At 36.9% G+C, this 21,538-nt stretch overlaps 1 protein-coding gene across 7 annotated transcripts; it reads left to right on the forward strand.

The window, feature by feature from the left end:
* Positions 1–233: 233 nt before the first annotated feature.
* Positions 234–20,760, forward strand: TIAL1 (TIA1 cytotoxic granule associated RNA binding protein like 1). Of its 7 annotated transcripts, none has more exons than XM_080822314.1 (13): positions 513–767; positions 2,862–2,942; positions 7,387–7,483; positions 12,213–12,311; positions 12,594–12,648; positions 12,807–12,894; positions 14,779–14,854; positions 16,009–16,117; positions 16,647–16,742; positions 16,847–16,931; positions 17,181–17,304; positions 17,643–17,782; positions 18,598–20,760. In XM_080822314.1, the coding sequence occupies exons 3-13, from the start codon at positions 7,472–7,474 to the stop codon at positions 18,722–18,724; spliced, it is 1,011 nt and encodes a 336-aa protein (XP_080678440.1). In that variant the 5' UTR covers positions 513–767; positions 2,862–2,942; positions 7,387–7,471; the 3' UTR covers positions 18,725–20,760. The 7 variants fall into 7 exon arrangements, with proteins under 7 accessions (XP_080678435.1, XP_080678436.1, XP_080678440.1 ...); XM_080822312.1 differs by lacking the exon at positions 2,862–2,942 and adding an exon at positions 3,458–3,519 and having other exon boundaries at positions 696–767; positions 12,162–12,311; XM_080822313.1 differs by lacking the exon at positions 2,862–2,942 and adding an exon at positions 3,458–3,519 and having other exon boundaries at positions 697–767.
* The last annotated feature ends 778 nt before the right edge of the window (positions 20,761–21,538 follow it).

The following is a 21,538-nucleotide window of genomic DNA, read 5'->3' on the forward strand; positions in this document are numbered from 1 at the left end:
CCCCCAGCGAGAGGCACTCTGGGACTTGTAGTTTACTTCCCGGCAAGCGTTTTTCCCACTCCCGTCTCCCCGCCTTAACGTCGCTTTTATTGTCTCCCTCTTCTTCTAGCACGCCGACTTCCTGGTCGCCGCACGTCCTCACGTATGACTACACTACCCAGAAGTCTTTTCTTCGCGACCCAGCGCGCCGCGGGCACCGGCCGTCTCCTCTGGACTACAGTTCCCAGAAATCCTCTGGAGAAGTGGCTCCCTCTCTCATTTCCAGGACCACAATTCCCAGAACCTTCAGCAGCACGGCGGTTCCCTTTTCACTCGATCTCTTCTTGAGCTGGCTGGGCTTCAGCCGGCCAGCAGGCACTCAGCGACGACGTGATTCGTCGGGACTGGGCACAGGGTTTCCTTAGCGGCCTGTTTTTCCCCCCACTCAGTTATTCCCTTTACAGGCCGTCGCGGCTGGCCTGAGCGGTGACCTGGCGGGCCGCGCCTGCGCTCTGCCCCGTTTCCTGCCTGGCTGGTGGCGGTGGCCATTTTGTTCATCCTCCTCCTCCTCCTGCTCCTCCTGGTTGGAGCGCAGTGTCCGGAGCGGGCTGGGGGGAGAGAGCCCGAGAGCAGGGTTCGGTGGCTTTTCCTCTGTCCCCAGCCAGTGCCCGGAGCCCCCCTCCCCTTCCTCCCCACCCCCTCCCCTCCCCAGCCCTGCCCTCCCCCTTGTCCCGGGATCGCTCCGTCGCACCCACCATGATGGAAGACGACGGGCAGCCCCGGACTCTGTGAGTACCCGAGACGGGGGTTGCCAGGCGCCGAGAGGCCCGGGCACCGCGGGACGCTGAGGGAGGGAGCAGGAGAGTGGGGCCGAAGCTGGGACTTACGGGGGCTCCCTGGCCGGGGTGGCGCGGACGCGAAGTGCATTCCTCTTCTGTCCCCTTTTCCTTGGGAAGGAAGCCCTCCCTTCCCCCAAACAGTCACTTCCTGGGGTCTGGGGTTTGTTTCGACCTTTTCCTCTCGCGCCCTTCTTTGCACACCTCTCCTAGGCCGGGTTTCTGCACGGCTGTGGCTGTCAGGCCCGGGAGAGCTCCTGCTCCCCCTCTGCTGTGGGGGCCCTGGACTGGGCCGGGAGCTGCCTGTCCCCACGGGGGCAGGGCCTGGGTGGGGGTGGGACCGGGGGTGGGACCGCAGCCTCGTGCCCCGCGGGCCCCGAGGAATTAGCGCTCTCGCCCTGCACGTCCCCAGCTCCATCGCTCCCGGCTCTTCTCCCAAGCTAAGCTCACCGAGGAAACTGGACACTCTGACTCCACTCAACCCCCTTCTCTCTTTCTGCCCCACGTGCCCCCGCCCACGCTGTCAGAGATACTTGCCAAGCGCCCGCTACTTTTGAAGTGCAAAAGGGATGCCTCTTGCCGCGGGAGCATCTTTCCCTTCTTGGAAGTTTACTTTGAGCACTACCTACGCTAAACTGACAACCAGTTGTTAAACTGCTTTTGCTCTTTTGGTGTTACCTCCTCCTAATCTGTTTGCGCTTTGAGACCTTCAGAATTGCATCAAGTGATGTCTAGCCACTATTCGATGTGTGTCTTCTGAGCGCCTTTTCTTTTATCTTGCTGGGTTTTTTTGTTTTGTTTTTTACCTGAAGCCTGATCTAATGAATGAATTTCATCTTCCAACCGCTTATTCGAGTTTTCCTTTCTTTCCTAATGAAGAGTGATGACTCAGCATTTGCATTCCTTTCCGGATAGTGTGTGGCACTCCTTTCTTTTTCCTGCATTTAAAAAAAAAAAATCGGAGTAATTTCTAATCAGATGTTGGCTACCTTCGGTTTTCCTAGCCTCTGGAAGCTCAGCACACCTACCTCGAGTACCAGGAGTCAGATCGCTGCTTTGTTTTCTCTTGCCTCTGCCTGGTATTGATATGATCATAGTCCACTTGGCTCTGCTCTCTGTTGGGGAGATTACTTTGGGGGAATAGATGAGGGTGGGTGGGTGGGTATTCAGGAAGTTTGACTAGGTTCTCATCTCTTCTGCCAAAGAAAGTCTGCTGGGTAAAGAAGATAGATACCTATTTACAATGGTTTGGTTTTTTTGTTTCATTTCGGGGTGGGCTTGCACTCTTTTATTCCTATTTTCCTGTCTCAACTAAAGTAATTGCCATCCTGTTTTGAGAATTTGAGGCCAATTTAAGCACATCAAATACTTAAGCCAAAAGTCTGTTCCAGAGAACATTTATGTTTTTATTTTGTGCTGTCTCCCATTGCTAACTTTTTTCCCCAGAAAAGAGAGATTTGGGATAATTTGAAATTTGCCCTTTAAGATCTGTCGAAGCCAAGGCTGGGTAGTTAGCCATGTGTGCTTCAATGGAAGCATCTGGGAAAGTTGAATTTAGTGCTAGCTAGCATATATTTAACAAAGAAAAGTTACATTGTATCTAAACACCTGAAATGTCATCATTGCATCATAATAGCTACTGAATAATTGGTAAATTCTCATGGTACCTTTCTCATTAACTGTATCTGTCTGTTCCTTAAGAAGAGAAATTCCTGGTTTTGTCGGGCTAAATAATATGCCATTTCACTCCCTTTAATTCCTATAACTATCTTTGCATTTGCCTTATCTTCATCTCCATCAGATCTTGGACCCTTCTTAAGTAGACTAATGAGCTAACTTTGTCGCTTATTTCTTAACCTCTACTTTTTCCAATCTCCTGTTCTTTCTCTGAAACACACTTAAGTCGTCTACGTTTACAGTTGTCTAAGAATGTGACGTGCGTATATGTGAGTAAAGAAACATCTTGAGCTTAGTTGTACCTGTATGTCAGTACATTTTTACTATTCTGTCTTCCTTTTTCCTTCTCCCACTCTTCTCTATGGGAAGGGTTTTTTTTTAGACAAGGACTGCTACATCTTCCTAGGTCTTAACCCTGCAGCACTTAGTTCACTGCCTGGAACACAAGAGGTACTCAAATATTTTACAATGATTATACTTCTTTTCATTGAATTAGTATTAAGTTTGTTTTTTTTAAAGTCCTGATTAATGTAAAATTATGAATTGACATGACCGTGTCATACATGGTGTGGTCTGTTGATTTGTATATATATATTTTAAAACCTTCAAATGTGGAATTTTGAGATAAAAGCAAATGTTTCAGAATTGGGATTTCTTGGTGAGATTTTAATAAAAATAATGCACAGTATAGTTTTTTCTAAGCTTTCATTTTACATAATTCGCCTCAAAGGGTTCTCTTAGGTGTAAGTAACATGACAAAAACTTTGAACGTGAACTTTAGAGGTTGACATCTAGTAGGGTTTTATTTTGTTGGTTTATGGAGATCCTTTTATTTTACATTGTGATCTGTGGGTTAGGTTTTCACATGGCCAGTATGTTTTGAAAGAATGTACTCTTAACAAAGCTTATCTTAAACTGTTTCCTTAAAATGCCTGTGTGTTACTAGTGAGGTTTTTTTCCTGCAGACACACACAAGCTAAGACATATGGTTCTATCATCAGAAAACAATATGGTGTTTATAGCCTAGGTAGGTCTTTAAATATTCATTACCTACAGTATTACTAATTTATTTGATGTGGTATTTAAAGTGGTATAGAATTGCTTTGATGTTGAGCCTAAAGTTTATTTATCCTTTAAAGGTCTGTTTTCTGATGTTCTTTGTTCTTATTTGACATTTATTTTGGGGTAATATGTATTCGATAACTTGTGATCTAAAAAACCAAACAAGATCATGCTGTGTAATCTGGTGTTGGAAGTAAACTGCCTGACACCAACCTTGTGGGACTCACATTTCGGACTTTGAGTGCACAGATTTGATGCATGGTATATCTGAATCTATAACACAATATTAAATTACAGTGGTGTTCTGTTGTAGTTTAATTAACTTCATTTATCTGATGCCTCAAAATGAGTAGGAATTGTGGATCTGGGATTACACCATGGTATACAGTGCCAACCTTTAAGGCTGTTCTTTCTTTCTGATAGAGGCTGTCAAAAGGAAGAAATAAAGCAGTGATTTAGAATATAATCTGAACATCTGAGGGCAATAACAGAAGAAACTATTAGATCCTGTTAGAAAATTGATGAGCTATATGATGGATTTCGCTGTATTATGGCTGTAATTAAGCACCTCGGCCAACTTAATCGTATTCTGTTTCTTTAAAATGTGTGTGTGTGTGTCGATATCCCTTATGTAGGTGGTTAGTTCACTTGCACTCACCCTGTACCTTTCCTCCACCTTGCCTCCTTCCTAAAATGAAATACTGACAAATTGGTCAGCTCATTAGAGGCCCATTGAAGGATATTGTTAAATAAAATCTCTTCTTACATAGGAACTTGTCAAGAACAAAAGCAAAAATGTTACTTTCATGGAAATTTAGCTATAGTGTCTTGTGTAAAAGTGCATGAATTAATTTCAACCTTGATAGGGCTACTCTTTTCAGAGTGAGAGCACATTCAGTGTTGAAAAAGCTTGGTTAGCCTTCTAAAAGGCATGATGTTCTTAACTTAAAATTCTGCCCAGTTGGACATAGGAAGTAGTTTGGCAATGTGAACTTTTGCCTACTGTGAAACTGCCAAGTTTCTAGTCTCAAATTGGATTTTAACCCTTACGTTAGGGATAAAAGCATGATTTTCCATTTTTAATGCTTTAGTTCCTACAGTTCCTGTTCATAGAAGACAAAATAGACCTAAGGTATGCCTTTTTTTTTTCTTGAGTAAAGAATTGTTTTAGAATTTCCTAAGTGTTTACTCTTTGAATTGATCTTTTAATATAACAATTTGAGCCGTTTGTCTTTTTCTATTATTTTGTATGTTCTTTAAGTACAAATTTTATACTTAAATACTTGGAATTTTAGAATATATTGACTGCTTCACAAGAGAAAGAGTGAAGTGTGGAAACTGTAATTTAGAAAGAGAAAATATACTTCAGTGTACTGCCAAGAGATGATATTCTTTCCAGGTCAGGTGTTGAACGTCTGCCTTAAATATTTTTGTTAGCATTTATTTTGGGACATAATTTTATGGTAATATAAGGTAGTTAAGCTGTGTCATACAGTATTTTAAAAGCTATGAGGAGTTTCTCTGTTGAATATTATGAAGGATGAAGGTATATGCAAATGAATGAATTATAGAACTTGAGTAAAGGAAAAGGCAGTCAGATTTGGGTAAAATTTAGGTGAAATTATATGGTGAATTACATCCTTTTAGTCTGGTAAATTAAGATGTTCTGCGTGTCGTTATGGAAGACCTTTTTAATATTAGTTTTGGAATTTAGTTTGCTGCTTTACCACTGAACTTTTAGAGGAGATATTTGAAAAATAGGAAACCTTAACCTGGATTTTTGTATTTCATGACATTCTAAACTTAGATTATCATTTTGCTCTTTGGCGTCAGTGCTTGAAATGTAAATTACTATATTGAAACATCCCTGTAGATATTCTTCAAAATTTGTAGCTTACTCTGAAAAGGTTGACTTGAAATAAAAATCCTATTAAACTGTAAGAGCTTTAATTGTGCCTGTTAGGTGTGGAAAGTAACTAATGCCCATGCAGCTTTTTTCTGAAGAAATCAATATTTAAGCAGTAATGCAAATTTAAAACTATTTAATTTACTTAAATTTCATTATATAAAAGTGGTAATCTATTTTAACTTTGTTATTAGTGACAATATGTGAAAATCAGTTTTATACATTCCTCTTTTTTTCTCCTAGAAATGAACTAACTAGCACTTTAGGCTAAATGAATATAACATTTAGGAGACCAAGGTCACTTATTCATGTACTTTATAGATAGTTCTACCTTGTACAAAAAGAAATTATTCCCTGGATACAGGCTCACAAATCCCTCTGAGTTAAAAAGGGACAGGCAGTTGTCTGGCGAGCTTATGATCCTATAACCTTTTGCTACTGCTGGAAAAAGTGTGTCATTCCATGGCCTACCAATGGGTCTGCTCTACTTTAATTATAAGAAAAAGATGGCATAGTAGACCTAAAGCTGCTTGTCACTGGTTTAGTGGTTAAGTAACATCGGACTTGTGGTTCAGTTTTAGTACGATGTAGATATTAGTACCCATTGTAGTGAAATTCTTACCTGAACTGGGAAATTGCTACTCATTCTTAATCAGATAATTTTTTTTACACTTTACCTTTCTTGGTTTATTTTTCCCTTTCAGAATGTTCCAGCTTAAAGCAGTTATGTATTTAATATGGTAACCATAGATGCAAGGCTTATTTTGGTCTCAGTACTCGGTTTCCAGATGTTATATATTATCGTTAGGAAAATAAAACTTAAATCTTTTTAATTTCCAGGAGAAGCTATGTTAAATTTTATAAATATTGTTTGGGTCATTAGGTTATTCACAACAAATGTGAGTTTTAGGATTTATATACCGAGTACCAGAAAGACTTAAAAGTTTAGCAATTTATTAAGCTAAATTAATATTAAATCCATGTGACGAGAAGCCAGGTGGTCATTTCTGGGTGGTGGTGGTATTTTTTTCTGAGTTTATCTGTATTCTGAATTTCTTAATACAGGATACGTATATTCAATATGTGATTAAAAAAAAAATCCCAGATCTTTAAATAGGCATAGTGAAAAGTATACCTACATGTCTTAAATTTCCTCTGAATTTCTGAAGAAATCTTTATATTTGCTTTTTTATCTATATAACGATGTATTTTGTTGCTCTCATATATTTTAGACTAGGAAATTTTATCATTTTGCCCTGCTTTCCTAAAACAAAACAATGAAGATATGTCATCGATAAATCTTGTTTATTTTAGCAAGACAAAACAAAACCTAATCTCTGTGTGTTTTGCTAACTTTACTCTAATTCTGGTCTTTGTGCACGTAATTGTTTTTATTGGGGGTCTAAGATAAATTCACCTTATGTCTAATGCCTCTTTATTGATCAGGTGTTATAATTAATCAGTATTTTTGGTGATATTTTTGTGTGTGTGTGTGTGTGTGTGTGAGAGAGAGAGAGAGAGAGAGAGAGAGACATACACACATTATTTTGAATTGTGTTTTACATCCAGAAATTGTAGTTATGTGGAGACTGGTTTAAATTTTTTATTATTTTTATTCTAATAAATAAGATGAGAGTGATATGTAGGATACAGAATAATAATGCTTTTGGGGTATGCAAGGTCACATTGATTTCTTTAGAAAATGTTTGAAGTGATACTTTAGTGGCCTAATTTAGTACCTTAGAACACTTGGGCTGCTTTCCTAAATGAGGGTTAATCTTACTTGCATAGGACTAGACTTAATTGGAAAAAATTTTATTGAAGACAGAGGAAGTTAAAATGAAATAAAAGGTATTAAGTGATAATGCATTAGAGCCAGAGCTGAAGGGAAATAGCTGATAATGTATTCTTTTTTTCCTTGAACAGATACGTAGGTAACCTCTCCAGAGATGTGACAGAAGTCCTTATCCTTCAGTTATTCAGTCAGATCGGACCCTGTAAAAGCTGTAAAATGATAACAGAGGTAAGATCTCCCAGTTCCATGTGCTGACAGCGTGATGTTTAACGTTGTGACATCCATGAGTTGATGAGTATCGTTTTAAAATACCATTTTAAGCCTCAAGTTTTTCTGATGGAGAGATTCATGTTTGTTGTGTTGACTTACTGCTTCGATCTGGCAGATCAGCGAGGTTTAGAATGGAGTTTTATTTGAAAGGACAAAGTTTGTGTGCTGTTACTCTCACATGGTCATTCTTCAGGGTATCGTTACCGTTATCGTTACAGTGATTCTGCTTGTAAAAAATTGTTAGCACTTACCTCAGAGTGCTGAGAAGCTAGATAATGTTTCGTACAATTCCATTAAGAATGTTCCTGACTCAGGTGATACACATTTAAAGTTTCGGAAGCGGTGTAGTAAAAGAACGGCAGGTTCTTACGTGCACAGTGTAGCGCCGTGCCCCTCGTGTATCTCTAGTGAGTACTAATGACAGCAGCTTTACACAGACTGGACTTAAACTGTTAGGGCGATCATTTTATTTAACTTTTTGCAAAGAAAACTTCCTTTTTATACTCCCCTGGTTAAGATTGCGTAGCAGTGCCCAAAAACGTGTTTCAGTTTGCTTTCTTCCTTTCTCTTGATTCTCCCGCACACTTCTTAGACTGTTTACTGTCTACCAGCCGTTCCGGTAAGTGCTAGAGATTCACTGCTGAATAAGACAGTTCTTAGTACCGTACAATTTTACAACCCGATGAAGGAGACAGAGGAGTTACCAGGCACTAATGACAGAGGATGAGAAATGCCGTGGAAGCAGGCAGCACCAAGTGCTGTGGGAGCACTGGGGTCCAGTACAGTCTTGGGTCCGGGAGGCTTTATTGGAGGAGTCCGTGTCTAGGCTGAAACTGAAGGATGGCCGTGGAATCTGAGGAAGAAGGGATTCCGTGGGAGAGAGGAACGTTGGTCCAATCTGGTGCTCCTGAGAGTGAGTGGAAGGTAGAGACCGTAGCGTGGTTGGTGTTCTGAATGGGTTAGTCATAAAAGGTGCCAGGAGGTGAGGCAAGAGTGTTCGGCAGGGGCCGGAAGCTATGCTAAGGAGTTTGTGTTATACCTGGGAGGGGAACTGTGAAAAACCCGTAAAGCAAATTGGCCTTTTTTCTTTCCTAACTAATAATTGTCCTTATTCTGTTCCGGTACCTCTTCTTTCCTTCCTGTCTTTGATTACTCGTTCATTCGTTCTTTCATTGATCAAAAATTTACTTTGTGCTCAGAGCTCTGGGGATATAGTGGAGAGCAAAAGGGAGGAGACTTCCATGAGTTTTACTTACTATTGAGAATATTGTTAACAAACAAGTAAACAAGATAATTGCAGATAGGGATAAGAGCTATGGAGAGAATAAAGCAGTTCTGTGATGGGGGATTGGAGGGTTGGTGTTTATGTAGGCTAGGTGGTGAAGGAAGACGTCACCTCTTTGATCTGAGACAGGAATAACAAGATGGTGCCATCTATGTTAAGAGTTAGGAGGCAGAGGGAATGGCAGACACAAAGGTTGTGAATTGGTAATGAGCTTGGTGAGTTCATGGAACCAAAGACCAGGATGGCTGGAGCCTGGGGAGTGGAGGGAAGTGGTAGAAAGTGAGTGTAAAGAGGCAGGCAGGCAGAGTTCAGAATCACCCGGGGAAGTGTGGGCCGTGACACACAGATTGGATTTATTTTGGTTGTGGTGGAGTTTTAAGTGGAGTAATGAGGCACTCATTTGCATTTTTAAGATTATTTGGAGACTGTCATGGAGAATAGGTTGATGGGGGCAGGAATGGAAGGAGGGAAAGTAGTTGGGTTTAATTTACTAGTCTAGGTAAGAGATGATGGGGGCTTGTTTTTTAGATTGGTAGGTCTACACACACAGATAGAAATAGATAAGTTTGAAATATAATTTAGAGGTGGAATCAGTAGGACTGGATTGGCTGGGGACCATAAGGGAAAGGAGGACATTAGGAAAGACATCTTGCAAGAGTCTTGTTTGTAGTTGTGTAGATGCTGATACTACTTACTTGCTCAAATGGGCATGACCAAGGGAGGTGTAGGATGGATGGGGAGAATGGTGGGAATCAGGAGTTCTGTTTTGGCAGTATTAAACTGAAGGTGTCCGTTAGACATCTGAAGGAACATTATATGTGAGTAGTTGGATAAACAGACCAGTGGTGATGATACCAGCTTGCGGTGGCATTTAAATTATGAGACTAGATAAGATCTAGTTCCTTGATCTAAAGAGAGTGCTGATAAAAATAGGTAGTCTAGGTCTAAGCCCTGGAGCATTTCAACACTTAGGGTGATGTTTAGAGTTTGAATAAAGGGGGAAGAGCTGCCTTCTGGAAGATCCTCCAATGAGAAAACCAGAAAATGAAGAGGCTGTGTGGAATCTAAAATGGAATATTTAAAGGAGCAGGAGTCATTAGCTGTTTTGAATTCTGCTTCAGAGTCAAGGTGAGGATAGAAAAAGGATCACAGGGGTGGCAGAGGGGTCACTGGTGAGCGCAAAACAAATTTTCAGTGGCCTGGTTGGGTAGGAAGCCCGCTGGAGTAGGTTTAGGAGAGAATGGGATGTGAGAAAGTGGAAGGAGTTCTCTAGAAAATTTTTGAGAAACATTTGATACATATTTATTTTAATAGTATTCTTTTTAAAACTTGTGTGCACAATCAGCCATTTGTGGGGAGAAGGATTTGAAATGAGTTAATTCATCCATATTCTACAACTTCTACATTCGAACTTGTATATAGCTGCAAAATCTCATATTTCTCTGTCTTGACATGTCATCCAACAAAAATTGGTGACAGTACTTATTAAGGTAAGGACATGGTTGCTTTTTAGAGTGTCCCTTGGCATAAATGGGAAGCTTCCCAAGAGCGTGAACTCTGGTACAAACTATCTAGGTGTTTATTTTCCTTTCCATAAATTCCACTTCAGTACATGAAGAATGCTTTTTTCTCTTAGCTTTGCGATTTTTTACTTTAAATATTGTTTATCTTAGATTCTAGCTTTCTGTATATACTATTATGTTATCAGTTTTTAGGCTAAAAAATTCTCTGGCAGTTGGGTTGGGACAAAAATCAGTGGCGTCTTAAATGAGATGCAGTGTGATGTGAATGTGTGTGTGAACGTGTACATTCACATGTTCATACATTGAATGGGGCTAGCCTGTTACTGTTAGGTAAACTTGAAGTCATTCTGCATGAGTTAGGGTAGTTTACTAAACTACCCTATTTTGTTACTATGGATCTACATTGGGTCTCTGTATGTCTTGATGTAATTACCATTGTTTTCTGTAGAGACCATCAGGGCAGAAGAGATAGATGTAAAATGAAAAATTGACCAGCATAGTTTAGGTTGCTGTTTACCTTTAAAGCCTTTCTACAAATGAACGTTATTGGTAAATGTTAACTCTTTAACAAGAGGAATTTAAGTGCATGTTTTTCTTTGGAATCTTTTCTCCATTTCCTTTCTCTACCTCTTAAGAACAGAATTCACATGGCTGCAGTAGGATTTTTGTATGAGAGCCCATAGTTTTCCTGTCAGTATTAATGATCACACTTTTTTTCCCTCAAGGAAATGCCTTCTGGTTGCTTCGCCACTATTGTTTTAGACGTCTTATTTTGGATTTTTCTTCTAAAACTTTCCTGGAATGAAAAACAGTGGTTGTTGAAAAGATCTTTTATTTTATCTGGTATTTTGTACCCCTTGTAAGTGCAACTAGAATTCCACATTTTAGAATAGTATTTTTTTTGTTTTGTTTTAGGGCATTTTACACTGAACAGTGATGTGTTTAGCCTTATGCAAAAAAAATGTATTTGTATGGTTGTGTAGCTATTTGATACAGGTTGCAGTTATATAAAATTTATTTCCATTTTGGTTATTAGATTATAAAGTTGCTATAACTTCGGTCGTACTTTTTAATTGTCTTTATAAATGTCTATTTGCTAAGTCCTGTCAAGTGTAATATTGTTGGAATATATTTAATAAAGATTTCTTATATTTTTTTTTGTGACATAAAATTGTAGCATTGTCCTGGAATATTTATTCAGAAGTTCTTTTCTTGATTGCTAGCATATTTTTCTGGTCTTTGAAGACTGAATTCAAAGTATATAGAATCTCCTGTTCGTTAGGATAGTTTGATAGTTCATTTCAGTAGCTGGTTAAACATTTAAAATTTTTCTGTTTTTATTCTCATTCCTTATCCAGAAAAGGAATATGTAATCTCATCTCCTCCTATGCAGTACTCACCCTAGTTTCAATCATAAGTAAAGTTTGTAAACTTGGTTCATTTCTGTGTTTTCTTTTATCATGGGATATAGTTTATGAAGGATTATGAGGCGTAAATAGAATTCATCCTTTTGAAAATAATGTTGGGAGAGAGAAGAGCAGTGGTAAGGAGTGGTCCTTAAGGTTTTGTTTGGTCTAATATAAACTTCTGTTTTACATTTAACGTATTTCACCAAATTCCATATTTTTTTTTTTTTGCTTTAATAGTGATAGTCATGATTCTATACTGCTTTGATGGTTCTGCTTGAGTACAACAGTATTCTGAGGTGCAAAGTCAGGTGTAGCTGTAAATCTTATTTTTATAAGTGTTAGGCTTTCATAAGCTTATGCAATCTCACCTTGTACATTCCTAGCTGTCAGTAATGTTTTTTCCTGGATTTTCTTCTCAGCAACCCGATAGCAGAAGGGTCAACTCTTCTGTTGGATTTTCTGTTTTGCAGCATACAAGCAATGACCCATATTGCTTTGTGGAATTTTATGAACACAGAGATGCAGCTGCTGCATTAGCTGCTATGAATGGGAGAAAAATTTTGGGAAAGGTAAGATAATGGAATGATGGCACTTCATGAGTATATATTTTTGCATGTCAGGTTAGCTTGTGTGTGTGTGTGTGTGTGTGTGTGTGTGTGTGTTTTAGCTTGTGTTCTTTTTAAGCAAGTTTTTAAACAAATATTCAGCTGTGCCGAGTGGTGGTTTTGCTTTATTCAGCCTAATGTTTTTACAAAAATTATCCTGTTTGATAAATGATGTAATAAGTGGTAAGTGTTATGGTTCATAATGACATGCCTAATAATTGTATTAAATATAATCTTTATTTTTAGGAGGTCAAAGTAAACTGGGCAACAACACCAAGTAGCCAGAAAAAAGATACTTCCAGTAAGTACTCCTGCTGCATTTTACTGTGGAAGAGTTCTGAAATTATCCTGGCAGCGCTACCAGCTTAAATAGGGTTTTTCTTCCCTTAGTGTTGCCTGAAAAAGGCTTATTAGTAGCTGGCTCTTTAAGTATTTGATTACCAAATGCTTTGATTTCAGATCACTTCCATGTGTTTGTTGGGGATTTGAGTCCAGAAATTACAACAGAAGATATCAAATCAGCATTTGCCCCCTTTGGTAAAATATCGTAAGTATCATACTCAATACTATACTCAGTAGTGATAGGCAAAATTGTATATGATTAACATGTACTGAAATTAAGATTTTCTTTCCCTAGTTAGTGTGATTTTTTTGTTTGTTGGTTTGTTTTGGTTTTTTGATTAGTAGATGTTGTTGAAAATGTTAATGTCATTTCAATGTTCTGGGGTCTTGTTTTCATCTAATCCTGTGTATGATATGTTAAAATTTTTTAAGTGATTCTGTTTGTTATCTTTGAAGCAGATGTTTGGGTGGTAAAGCCTATTATAAAGTCCAACTTTCTGTCAGATGTTTTCAAAATTTGGTGGTTAATTAAAAGTGAATGTGATGTATGCTGTGTATTAAACTTTTATAGGAAGAGTTTATGAATTGGGAAAAGTAGGTAAATCCTTGGGTATATTGTGGTTAAATTGGAAATGTACATGTTTAATTATAATGATAAATGTGTTTTGATATTTTAGCTGAAAAGTAGTCTATTATAATACTAAAATGTTTTGTTGTCTGAGCCATAAATGTGGGATTAATTAGTAGATGTTTTTTTGTTATTGGTATTTGATTCTGGTAGTTAGGGCCCAAATGTGGTTTGATTTTAACAAAGCTTATGCTCAAATCTCATTGTATGTTATGTAATCAAATATATTGGAAAATTGAAAGTGGTTTTATAAGTTCTATAAAATGTCTGTTACAATGTATCTTTCTGATTAAAATCCGTATATTTTATGTACTTCCTGTAGATTTAAATGAAACGTTGTAGTACTACTTAAAGGAGTATGTTTCACCTAAGAACAACAATATTATTCTGTATACAATTTGTTGTTCTGTAGATTTATTTGAAAGAAAGATTTAATTCTTAATTTTCTATTTTGATATTTGCTTTGCTTTTTAATCTTTAAATGTGGTAAGTAGTACTGTTTTAAAAATCAGTATAAAAAATAATACAGGTTGCTGTTTTTCAATCTTTATTTATACCTGAGACCTGCAGTTTTTCTAAAGTCCAAGTCACAATTAAAAGTAATAGCATTCTGGTTATTTTGCAGAATTGCTCATAAGAATGGACAGGATCTTGAAGGCTAACTGCAAGGAACTGTGCACACTGGAACTCAGTTGTAGATTTTTTTCTCATTTCTATTTATTCTTATTATACATTATTTATATATACATATTTTAGTATTTACATTTTAACATTCTATATTCAGTGGAGTTCTATATTTCCAATCATCTTAACTTACTCACTAAAATTTCTGTGTAAATTTGTTGTTTTCGTACTGGTGTGCTTAGCATTGTTGTTAGTTTTTTATTCTCCTTTCTTAAATTTCTGAAAATGTCAATTTTTCAAAATTTACAGCTGCCCAAACTCCAAAATGATGGTAGAGAATTGACCAAGAAAAATAAAGAAATCTGTTAACAGGCCATGTATGCCTTTTTAATTCCTATTTTTACCTCTTTTTCAATTTTTTAATATTTCATATATTTTGTATCACTAGGCAGAAGACATTTAACTATTTAGAGATTGCATGGTAAAGTAGTTAGCATTGTTACAGTAATTTATAGACCAGTAAACCTTAGAGGACACTAGCCAATAGAATATTAGAAAAGGAAACTATTGTTCCTATTAATCTTCAAATTTGAGCATTTAGTTTAGAAAGTGCAGGCTATTTGATTAGGTTGCATGTTTATTACATGTTTTTGTCCTACTGCTTTTTTCTAACAGGTAAAGAAGCGTTAGGGAGAGTTCAGGAATGGCAGTAGTTAATTAGGGCTAACTGGAATTTTATTTAAAAAAATGCTCACAATACAGTGTGTGTGGTTCCTTTTAGTTTTTATTTTGAGGATGACTCTTACTTCCCTCATTTAGCTGTGCTTCTTTTCACAGGGATGCCCGAGTAGTTAAAGACATGGCAACTGGAAAATCCAAAGGCTATGGTTTTGTATCTTTTTATAACAAACTGGTATGTTCTTTCAACTCAATATAAATTCAATCCAAAATTTAGTCGTTAATCGGAATCTTGAATATTCTTAGATATTGCCTGTAACACCTTTTAGGTAATTTTGTATGTTTTAATAGTAGAGTGTAATTGTTTTCTTGGAAATAAATAGCTGGAAAGAGACAGGCTGGTTGTAAGAAAGTGTATCACGGTTGCATTTATGCATTGGTGAAGATAAGATGTGTTGGAAGTCAAACTCAAGATTAGGATGTATGAACCCATCTGAGAGTTTGGAGGGAAGTTAAATAATATTTAGCCTGAACCATGAAAATCTCAGTTTTAACTTTTAAATGATCATCCATACTTTTATAGCTAGGATATTAATGACTACAGCAAAGTATATAAATGAAAATTAAAAGAATTCATCATGAGTTTTGCATATATTCTTAAAGAAAGAGGCACCAAAATGTCTTAAGCATCTGTATTAACTGTAAGATCCGAAAGTAAAGTGGGCTTCGATGGTAGCATTTTAGACCAGTTTTAGCAACTTAAATTAACTTCATTTATCTTATGCAAGATAAAGGCTAGGAGCTGTATTCTTTCTTTGCTTAAATTCATTGCAAATTCCCATTAGTTGTGATAAACTCATTTTTACTGGCAGCATTCTAAATCCTAATGCAGAAGTCTTCTGTCTTAAAATAAATTCTTAATCTTGTGTCACAATCATAATCCATTGCTACAAGAATGTCGATTTAGGGGTAGGTGATTTAGACCGTAGTATTGGAAGGTTCTGTATATTCTTCAGTAAAAGTTACACCTCGATCAGCCATCAAATTAAGATATTTGTGGCAGCCTTACTTTCCCTCTTTTTGGTAATGAGTGGGGTTATAATTTTTTCTTGCATACTTGAATTACGATCAATTTCCCTTGATGCTTAAATGTTGTACTAGTATTTTGAAATCTGTGAATAAAAATAGTTTTGATGTGTCACTGGAGTTGATACCAAGGGATAGTTAATATCATTTTTTGTGATATTAGTTCAGTTTTGTTTTAATTCATTCCCTGTGCTGGTAAGATTTGGATCCAGGGGTGCCAGCATGTTATTTCATTTATTGGTCTTATATGCTACAATTTTCTTTTCTGTGTTTGTAATTGCTCTTTCTCTTTTTTATCTGTAGGATGCAGAAAATGCAATTGTGCATATGGGAGGTCAGTGGTTGGGTGGTCGTCAGATCAGAACTAACTGGGCCACACGTAAACCACCTGCACCTAAAAGTACACAAGAAAGTAAGATACGTCTGCTGCATTTTGTTAACATTATGGCTACGTTACAAAATCATGAAGTAGCGTAGTCTTGATTTCTTGAAATTTAAGTTTTATTAGCATTGTAAGACTCAGTTCATCTTGAATTTAATTGTCTAATAATAATTGGGCTTTGAGGGGCGCCTGGGTGGCTCAGTGGGTTAAGCCTCTGCCTTCAGCTCAGGTCATGATCTCAGGGTTCTGGGATTGAGCCCCGGCCATCAGGCTCTCTGCTCAGCAGGGAACCTGCTTCCCCCTCTCTCTCTGCCTGCCTCTCTGCTTACTTGTGATCTTTCTCTCTGTCAAATAAATAAATAAAATCTTCAAAAAAAAAATTGGGCTTTGATAATTAATGTATTTGGGGCTATGAACCAGCTGATTCTATAGATCAGATCATGGCATCAAGAAAAAAAATTCTCTGTTTTCTCCCTCAATGAGGTGTATCTTTGTACATAGTAATCAGTTTTATACAACTGTACAATCATGAACATTTTTGTTTTCTTTCTGTATATAGATAACACTAAGCAGTTGAGATTTGAAGATGTAGTAAACCAGTCAAGTCCAAAAAATTGTACTGTGTACTGTGGAGGAATTGCCTCTGGGTTAACAGGTACAGTGTGTGGTCTTCTCCTCCCCTTCTCCGAGGAGCTTTATCCCTCTTAGTGTCAGTGTCATGAGCCTCAAGTATTTTATTCATGTGTTTTTGTTTCTCAGATCAGCTTATGAGACAGACTTTCTCACCATTTGGACAAATTATGGAAATAAGAGTTTTTCCAGAGAAAGGCTATTCATTTGTCAGGTAAAATTCTGTCTACAGGTTGCTCTGCTATTTGACCCATTCCTTTCAGTTACATTATTTGATCCCCTCGGGTGTCCGCCTTCGTTGTTTTAGCAGTTCTTTGCAATGTAGAATTTTAGCCTACCTGCATAATGTACTTTAGGAAAACACCAAGTTGACAGTTATAAACTAATGAGTTTCTATTATTTATTGTGTAAGTTCTTTAAAAAAAAAAAAAAAGACAAAAACCCTCATATCTTCCCCTTCTAGATTTTCAACCCACGAAAGTGCGGCCCATGCCATTGTTTCAGTGAATGGCACTACAATTGAAGGACATGTTGTTAAATGCTATTGGGGTAAAGAATCTCCTGATATGACTAAAAACTTCCAACAGGTAATTCGATTTTTCACAGCACTTTTTAAGGTTTCCATCTTACATATCTACATAAAAGCTTTAGAAACTCTGTAAAATAAACAGAAAATAAAGCATATAGCTGCTTTCAGTTTATTTTTATTAATGCTTTTTCGAAAGTGATTATTTTGCGGTATTAACTGAATCTTAATACTTTCTTTCCACAGGTGTCACCACCCCAATAAACTTAGACAATGATAAATAACAGAGTCCTATTCACATAAGGGTGCTTACTTAGTTTTTCTCTTCCTTGTCTCCCACTTTCTTCAAATACTGTGTTTCTTACTTATTCCCTAAAACGGTGATTTGTTTTTTCCTAGGTCGACTATAGTCAGTGGGGGCAGTGGAGCCAGGTTTATGGAAACCCACAACAGTATGGACAGTATATGGCAAACGGGTGGCAAGTACCACCTTACGGAGTATACGGGCAACCATGGAACCAGCAAGGATTTGGAGTAGAGTAAGTTGTCTGGGTTTTTGCAGTGTGGAAACCGATACAGTTTTGACAAAAGAAATCAAAAGTGTGTTTTTCTAGGGGGAAATCTATTTAAAGTAAATTCATCAGGCTGTTCGACATGGTGTTATAGAAACCTTACAAAAAGTGATTTGTAGTGCTAAAAATTTGCTTTTTATTACCTAGGTGAAAGGTGAGGTTGCGGTAACATTTTATGTTTTCTACTGTCTCTTTAAGTTGTTGGTAGAATTTCGTTTACATTTCTAATCTATTTTATCGCATTTATTTTTGCATGGAAAAGGTCTTTGTTTAGAAATTTAATGATTTGTGTCTGTTGGCTTGTGGGAGAAGTCTACAAGATTTATGTGGTACAAAGTAGCTTGCGTTTTTTTCCTTTATTCATAGAGTGGGTTGGTCCTTTGCACGTTTCTCCCCAGGCGAGCCCAGATCTTTATTTTTACTGGTTCCTTCTTTCTTCTCTTTCCAACATGAATTTTGTGATTTTTAAATTTCTTATATTGATGTACCATGTGTGCAATATATAATAGGTAGGTGATTTGTCATTTTTTAAAAATCAGTTTTGAGATGTTCTTCAGAGAAGTCATTGTGTTAAGTTGTGATTATGTTAACCAAAAATTTAAGACTACTGTTGGGATACGTATTGTACATGTGTGGATGCGTGTCATTTATTTCTTTGCTCTTTGTTGTGGGTGTGTTGATTTCTTGTTGTCTATCTATGATGGGGCTCTGCTTGTTTTTGTATAAATGGGTGGATAATATTTTCTTCCTGTTTGCTCAAGATTTTTTTTTTCCCCCCCAAGTCAATCACCTTCTGCTGCTTGGATGGGTGGATTTGGTGCTCAGCCTCCCCAAGGACAAGCTCCTCCCCCTGTAATACCTCCTCCTAACCAAGCTGGATATGGTATGGCAAGTTACCAAACACAGTGAGCTGGGACTCTAAACAAAATTGTAATTCATGATAGCTTCAGTTTCCTGTGACACTCTGAAGACGTGAAAGTAGACATCGGAAAATGAAAATATTTATTTTAAAAATTGAAATGTTTGGAACCTTTAGCACAGCTTTGCTTTGGTGAAGGACACATGTCTTCTAGTTCTGCCTTTTTAAGTTTTTGTTCATGATGGATATGAACATGATTTTTCTTTGTGTACAAAAACTAAAATAAAGTCAATAAAGACAATTCTGACTACAAATTTTGATATAATAGGAGAAATGGGTAATACATTTTGATTCTTAGATACTATTCCATTTTTATCTTGCTGTTCAGTATTTTAACTCACTGTGTTTTTAAAAGAGCAAAAAAAGGGAGGATCGTGGAAAACTGGGAATCACATATAAGTTCATCCTGAACCTTGATACTCCCCTCCCTTCCCCTGAGGTGGACCACATTTGAAGTCAGCAGAAAAAAGTGTGATATTGAGAAGAAATTGCATGATTTTGGAGTCGCTTTGGAGGAAATACTTTATGCCTAAAGAAACTGAAGCCAGACTGAAAGGAATTTTACAAACTAAATAAGGAACAGCATTATCTGAGTTACTTGAGCGAATGTTGGTGGTCCACATTAAGACATGTTTTTAAACCTTTAAAAAGTGTTGATTATTAAAACTGTAGTAAATTACATTTCATTTTGGGGGGAAATTCCAAGTATGGTGTTTGTATTAAAGTCAGACAGTCATACTTGTGCTTTTACATAAAGTTTAAATGATATACATTGTAAATATTGAATAACTACAGTGTTTAAAAAGCATGCTTCACCATAGAAGTAGCAGCAATGTAATTATTTGAAATAACACTTAACACACTCCACTGCATTGAATGCCGTGGATTGATAAGAATGTTTAAGACTGACACTTCCAAGGTTGGCTACTATGTAAAATTAAAATTATACAAATTACTATACAGAAAAAGCCTTAATTTTAATTTCATACAAACCTTTGATGCATTAGTACATTTTAAAATGTCATTGGAAATCAGATTTCTTTTTTTTTTTCTTCTTTACATCACTTGGTATGTAAATACCTTGATTAAAACCTTGTAAACCTATTCCAGGGTTCCTATAAGTTGTATAGTACAAGTGTTTTTAAAAAAAAAAAAAAATCTTGGGGTGTTTTTTAAAATTAGATATATTTTGCCCGAGAATTTTTTTAACAAGATTGCTAAAACATCTTATTTAGACAGTTTGATGTACCAATTTATAATTGGATATTCAGCTTAAGTAGTACACAGAGTTGTGACTTTTATTTTTATTTAACTTTTTTTCTTGTGGGTAGTGTGCATGGGATGACGAGCCTGATCAGAGGCTGAGTTGTACGTGTGCAGAGTTTGTAAATGAACCAGTTGGGTAGATGTAGAAGACGGAAGTTTGCTTCAGAGGTATTTTTCAGGCTATGTGGATAAAATCTGCCTCAAATTTCTATCCTAACAAGAATGTACAAGATAAAATCCTATGTGTTCGAATTCTGACAGCTAGAGGGTGCAGATGTTTAGGGCAGTGTATTTGAAATGTTGCTTTGAGGCCTGGGCACCAAAATGAGAAAACCCTTACCAGAGTAAGATGCAGTTAATACCCACAAAGCACTATTTTTTAAATGTCAAAGGTCTTACAATCAGCTTTAAAATAATGATGGGTTTATAAATTGGTGACTATGATAATTTTGGTATTATTCTCCCCCCATTTAGAAAAACAGATGTATTAAACATGAATATTTGCAGGGTCTGAAATTCATCTTCAGGCCAGATTTTTTTACGGCACTTTAGTTTTAACCACAGGAGTCCTCTGTGATCCTCTTCTGTATAAAAGTTACCCTTATTTCTTTGTTTATGGCTAGTGTCCTTGGGGGATGTTATGGTAAAGTTACTTTATATTTTATAAGGAGAACACTCAAATTATATCAATTATGCCTCCTTGATTAAAATTTCTTGAATATATGTGAAACTTGAACAATTAAAGACTTTTTTTTTTTTTTAATATATCAATATTCTCAGTTTGCCTTTTTTGGTCTGCCAGTAGAATAAGTAGCTGACTGTGGTAGCAGCGAACTATAGCTGCGGTGTTTTCCTGGTGGTTCTAGGATTTCATAAAATGATCCAAGCTAGTTCTAGCGCCATAGAAAACCTATTACTAAAGTGTCCTTCGTCTCAATCTGAAACAAAGATTTCATGATCAGCTTAGTTAATGGAAGTTATTTCATATTAAATGGTTTTTAAAATACAAAGCTACTTATCCAAATGAAACGTACCATTTTAAAATTCAACTGTCAAGCTAACACAGACTCAAGTCTATTTTATAACAAAGTGAAGTCAGTGCTATCTTGATCAATTGAAGCCTAAGAATCATTGCCTTTTCCATGTTCATTAAAAACAACAGCAGAGATTCTTTGGCATGCGAGAAAATGTTTCTTATTAATATTTTGAGATTTATTTTGGTGATGTGTTTCTGACTGCCATCTTTGCTCTAATAATCTCTTTACTAGTATTTCCCCCATACCATTCCCACGTGATTTTTATGTCTGCTGGCAGTGAGAGGCTAAAATGACTGGCCAACGTAAGCCAAAGCTGTAAACCACAGTTGAAGTAAGTCTTTCAATAAAGACTAGACTGTCTGATAAGTGGTTTTTTCTTATTGTCATTTATTACTTAATTATTCCTTCCAGGCTGCCAAGAAATAAGCAATTTTGTTTTATTAGTAAGGTATGTGGAATAAACATCTATTCAGGATCTGTTGCTATGTTCTGTGTGTCAAA

Source organism: Martes martes (genome assembly GCF_963455335.1).
Source record: "Martes martes genome assembly, chromosome: 14".
NCBI classification, from domain to species: domain Eukaryota; kingdom Metazoa; phylum Chordata; class Mammalia; order Carnivora; family Mustelidae; genus Martes; species Martes martes.

Excerpts from the sequence above, each read along its gene's own strand:
- TIAL1 (XM_080822309.1), top strand. The coding sequence starts at position 736 with ATGATGGAAGACGACGGGCAGCCCCGGACTCT. Across the intron at positions 7,484-12,161 it reads GCTGTAAAATGATAACAGAG|CAACCCGATAGCAGAAGGGT; the intron begins GTAAGATCTCCC and ends TTTTCTTCTCAG. Across the intron at positions 12,895-14,778 it reads GCCCCCTTTGGTAAAATATC|GGATGCCCGAGTAGTTAAAG; the intron begins GTAAGTATCATA and ends TTCTTTTCACAG.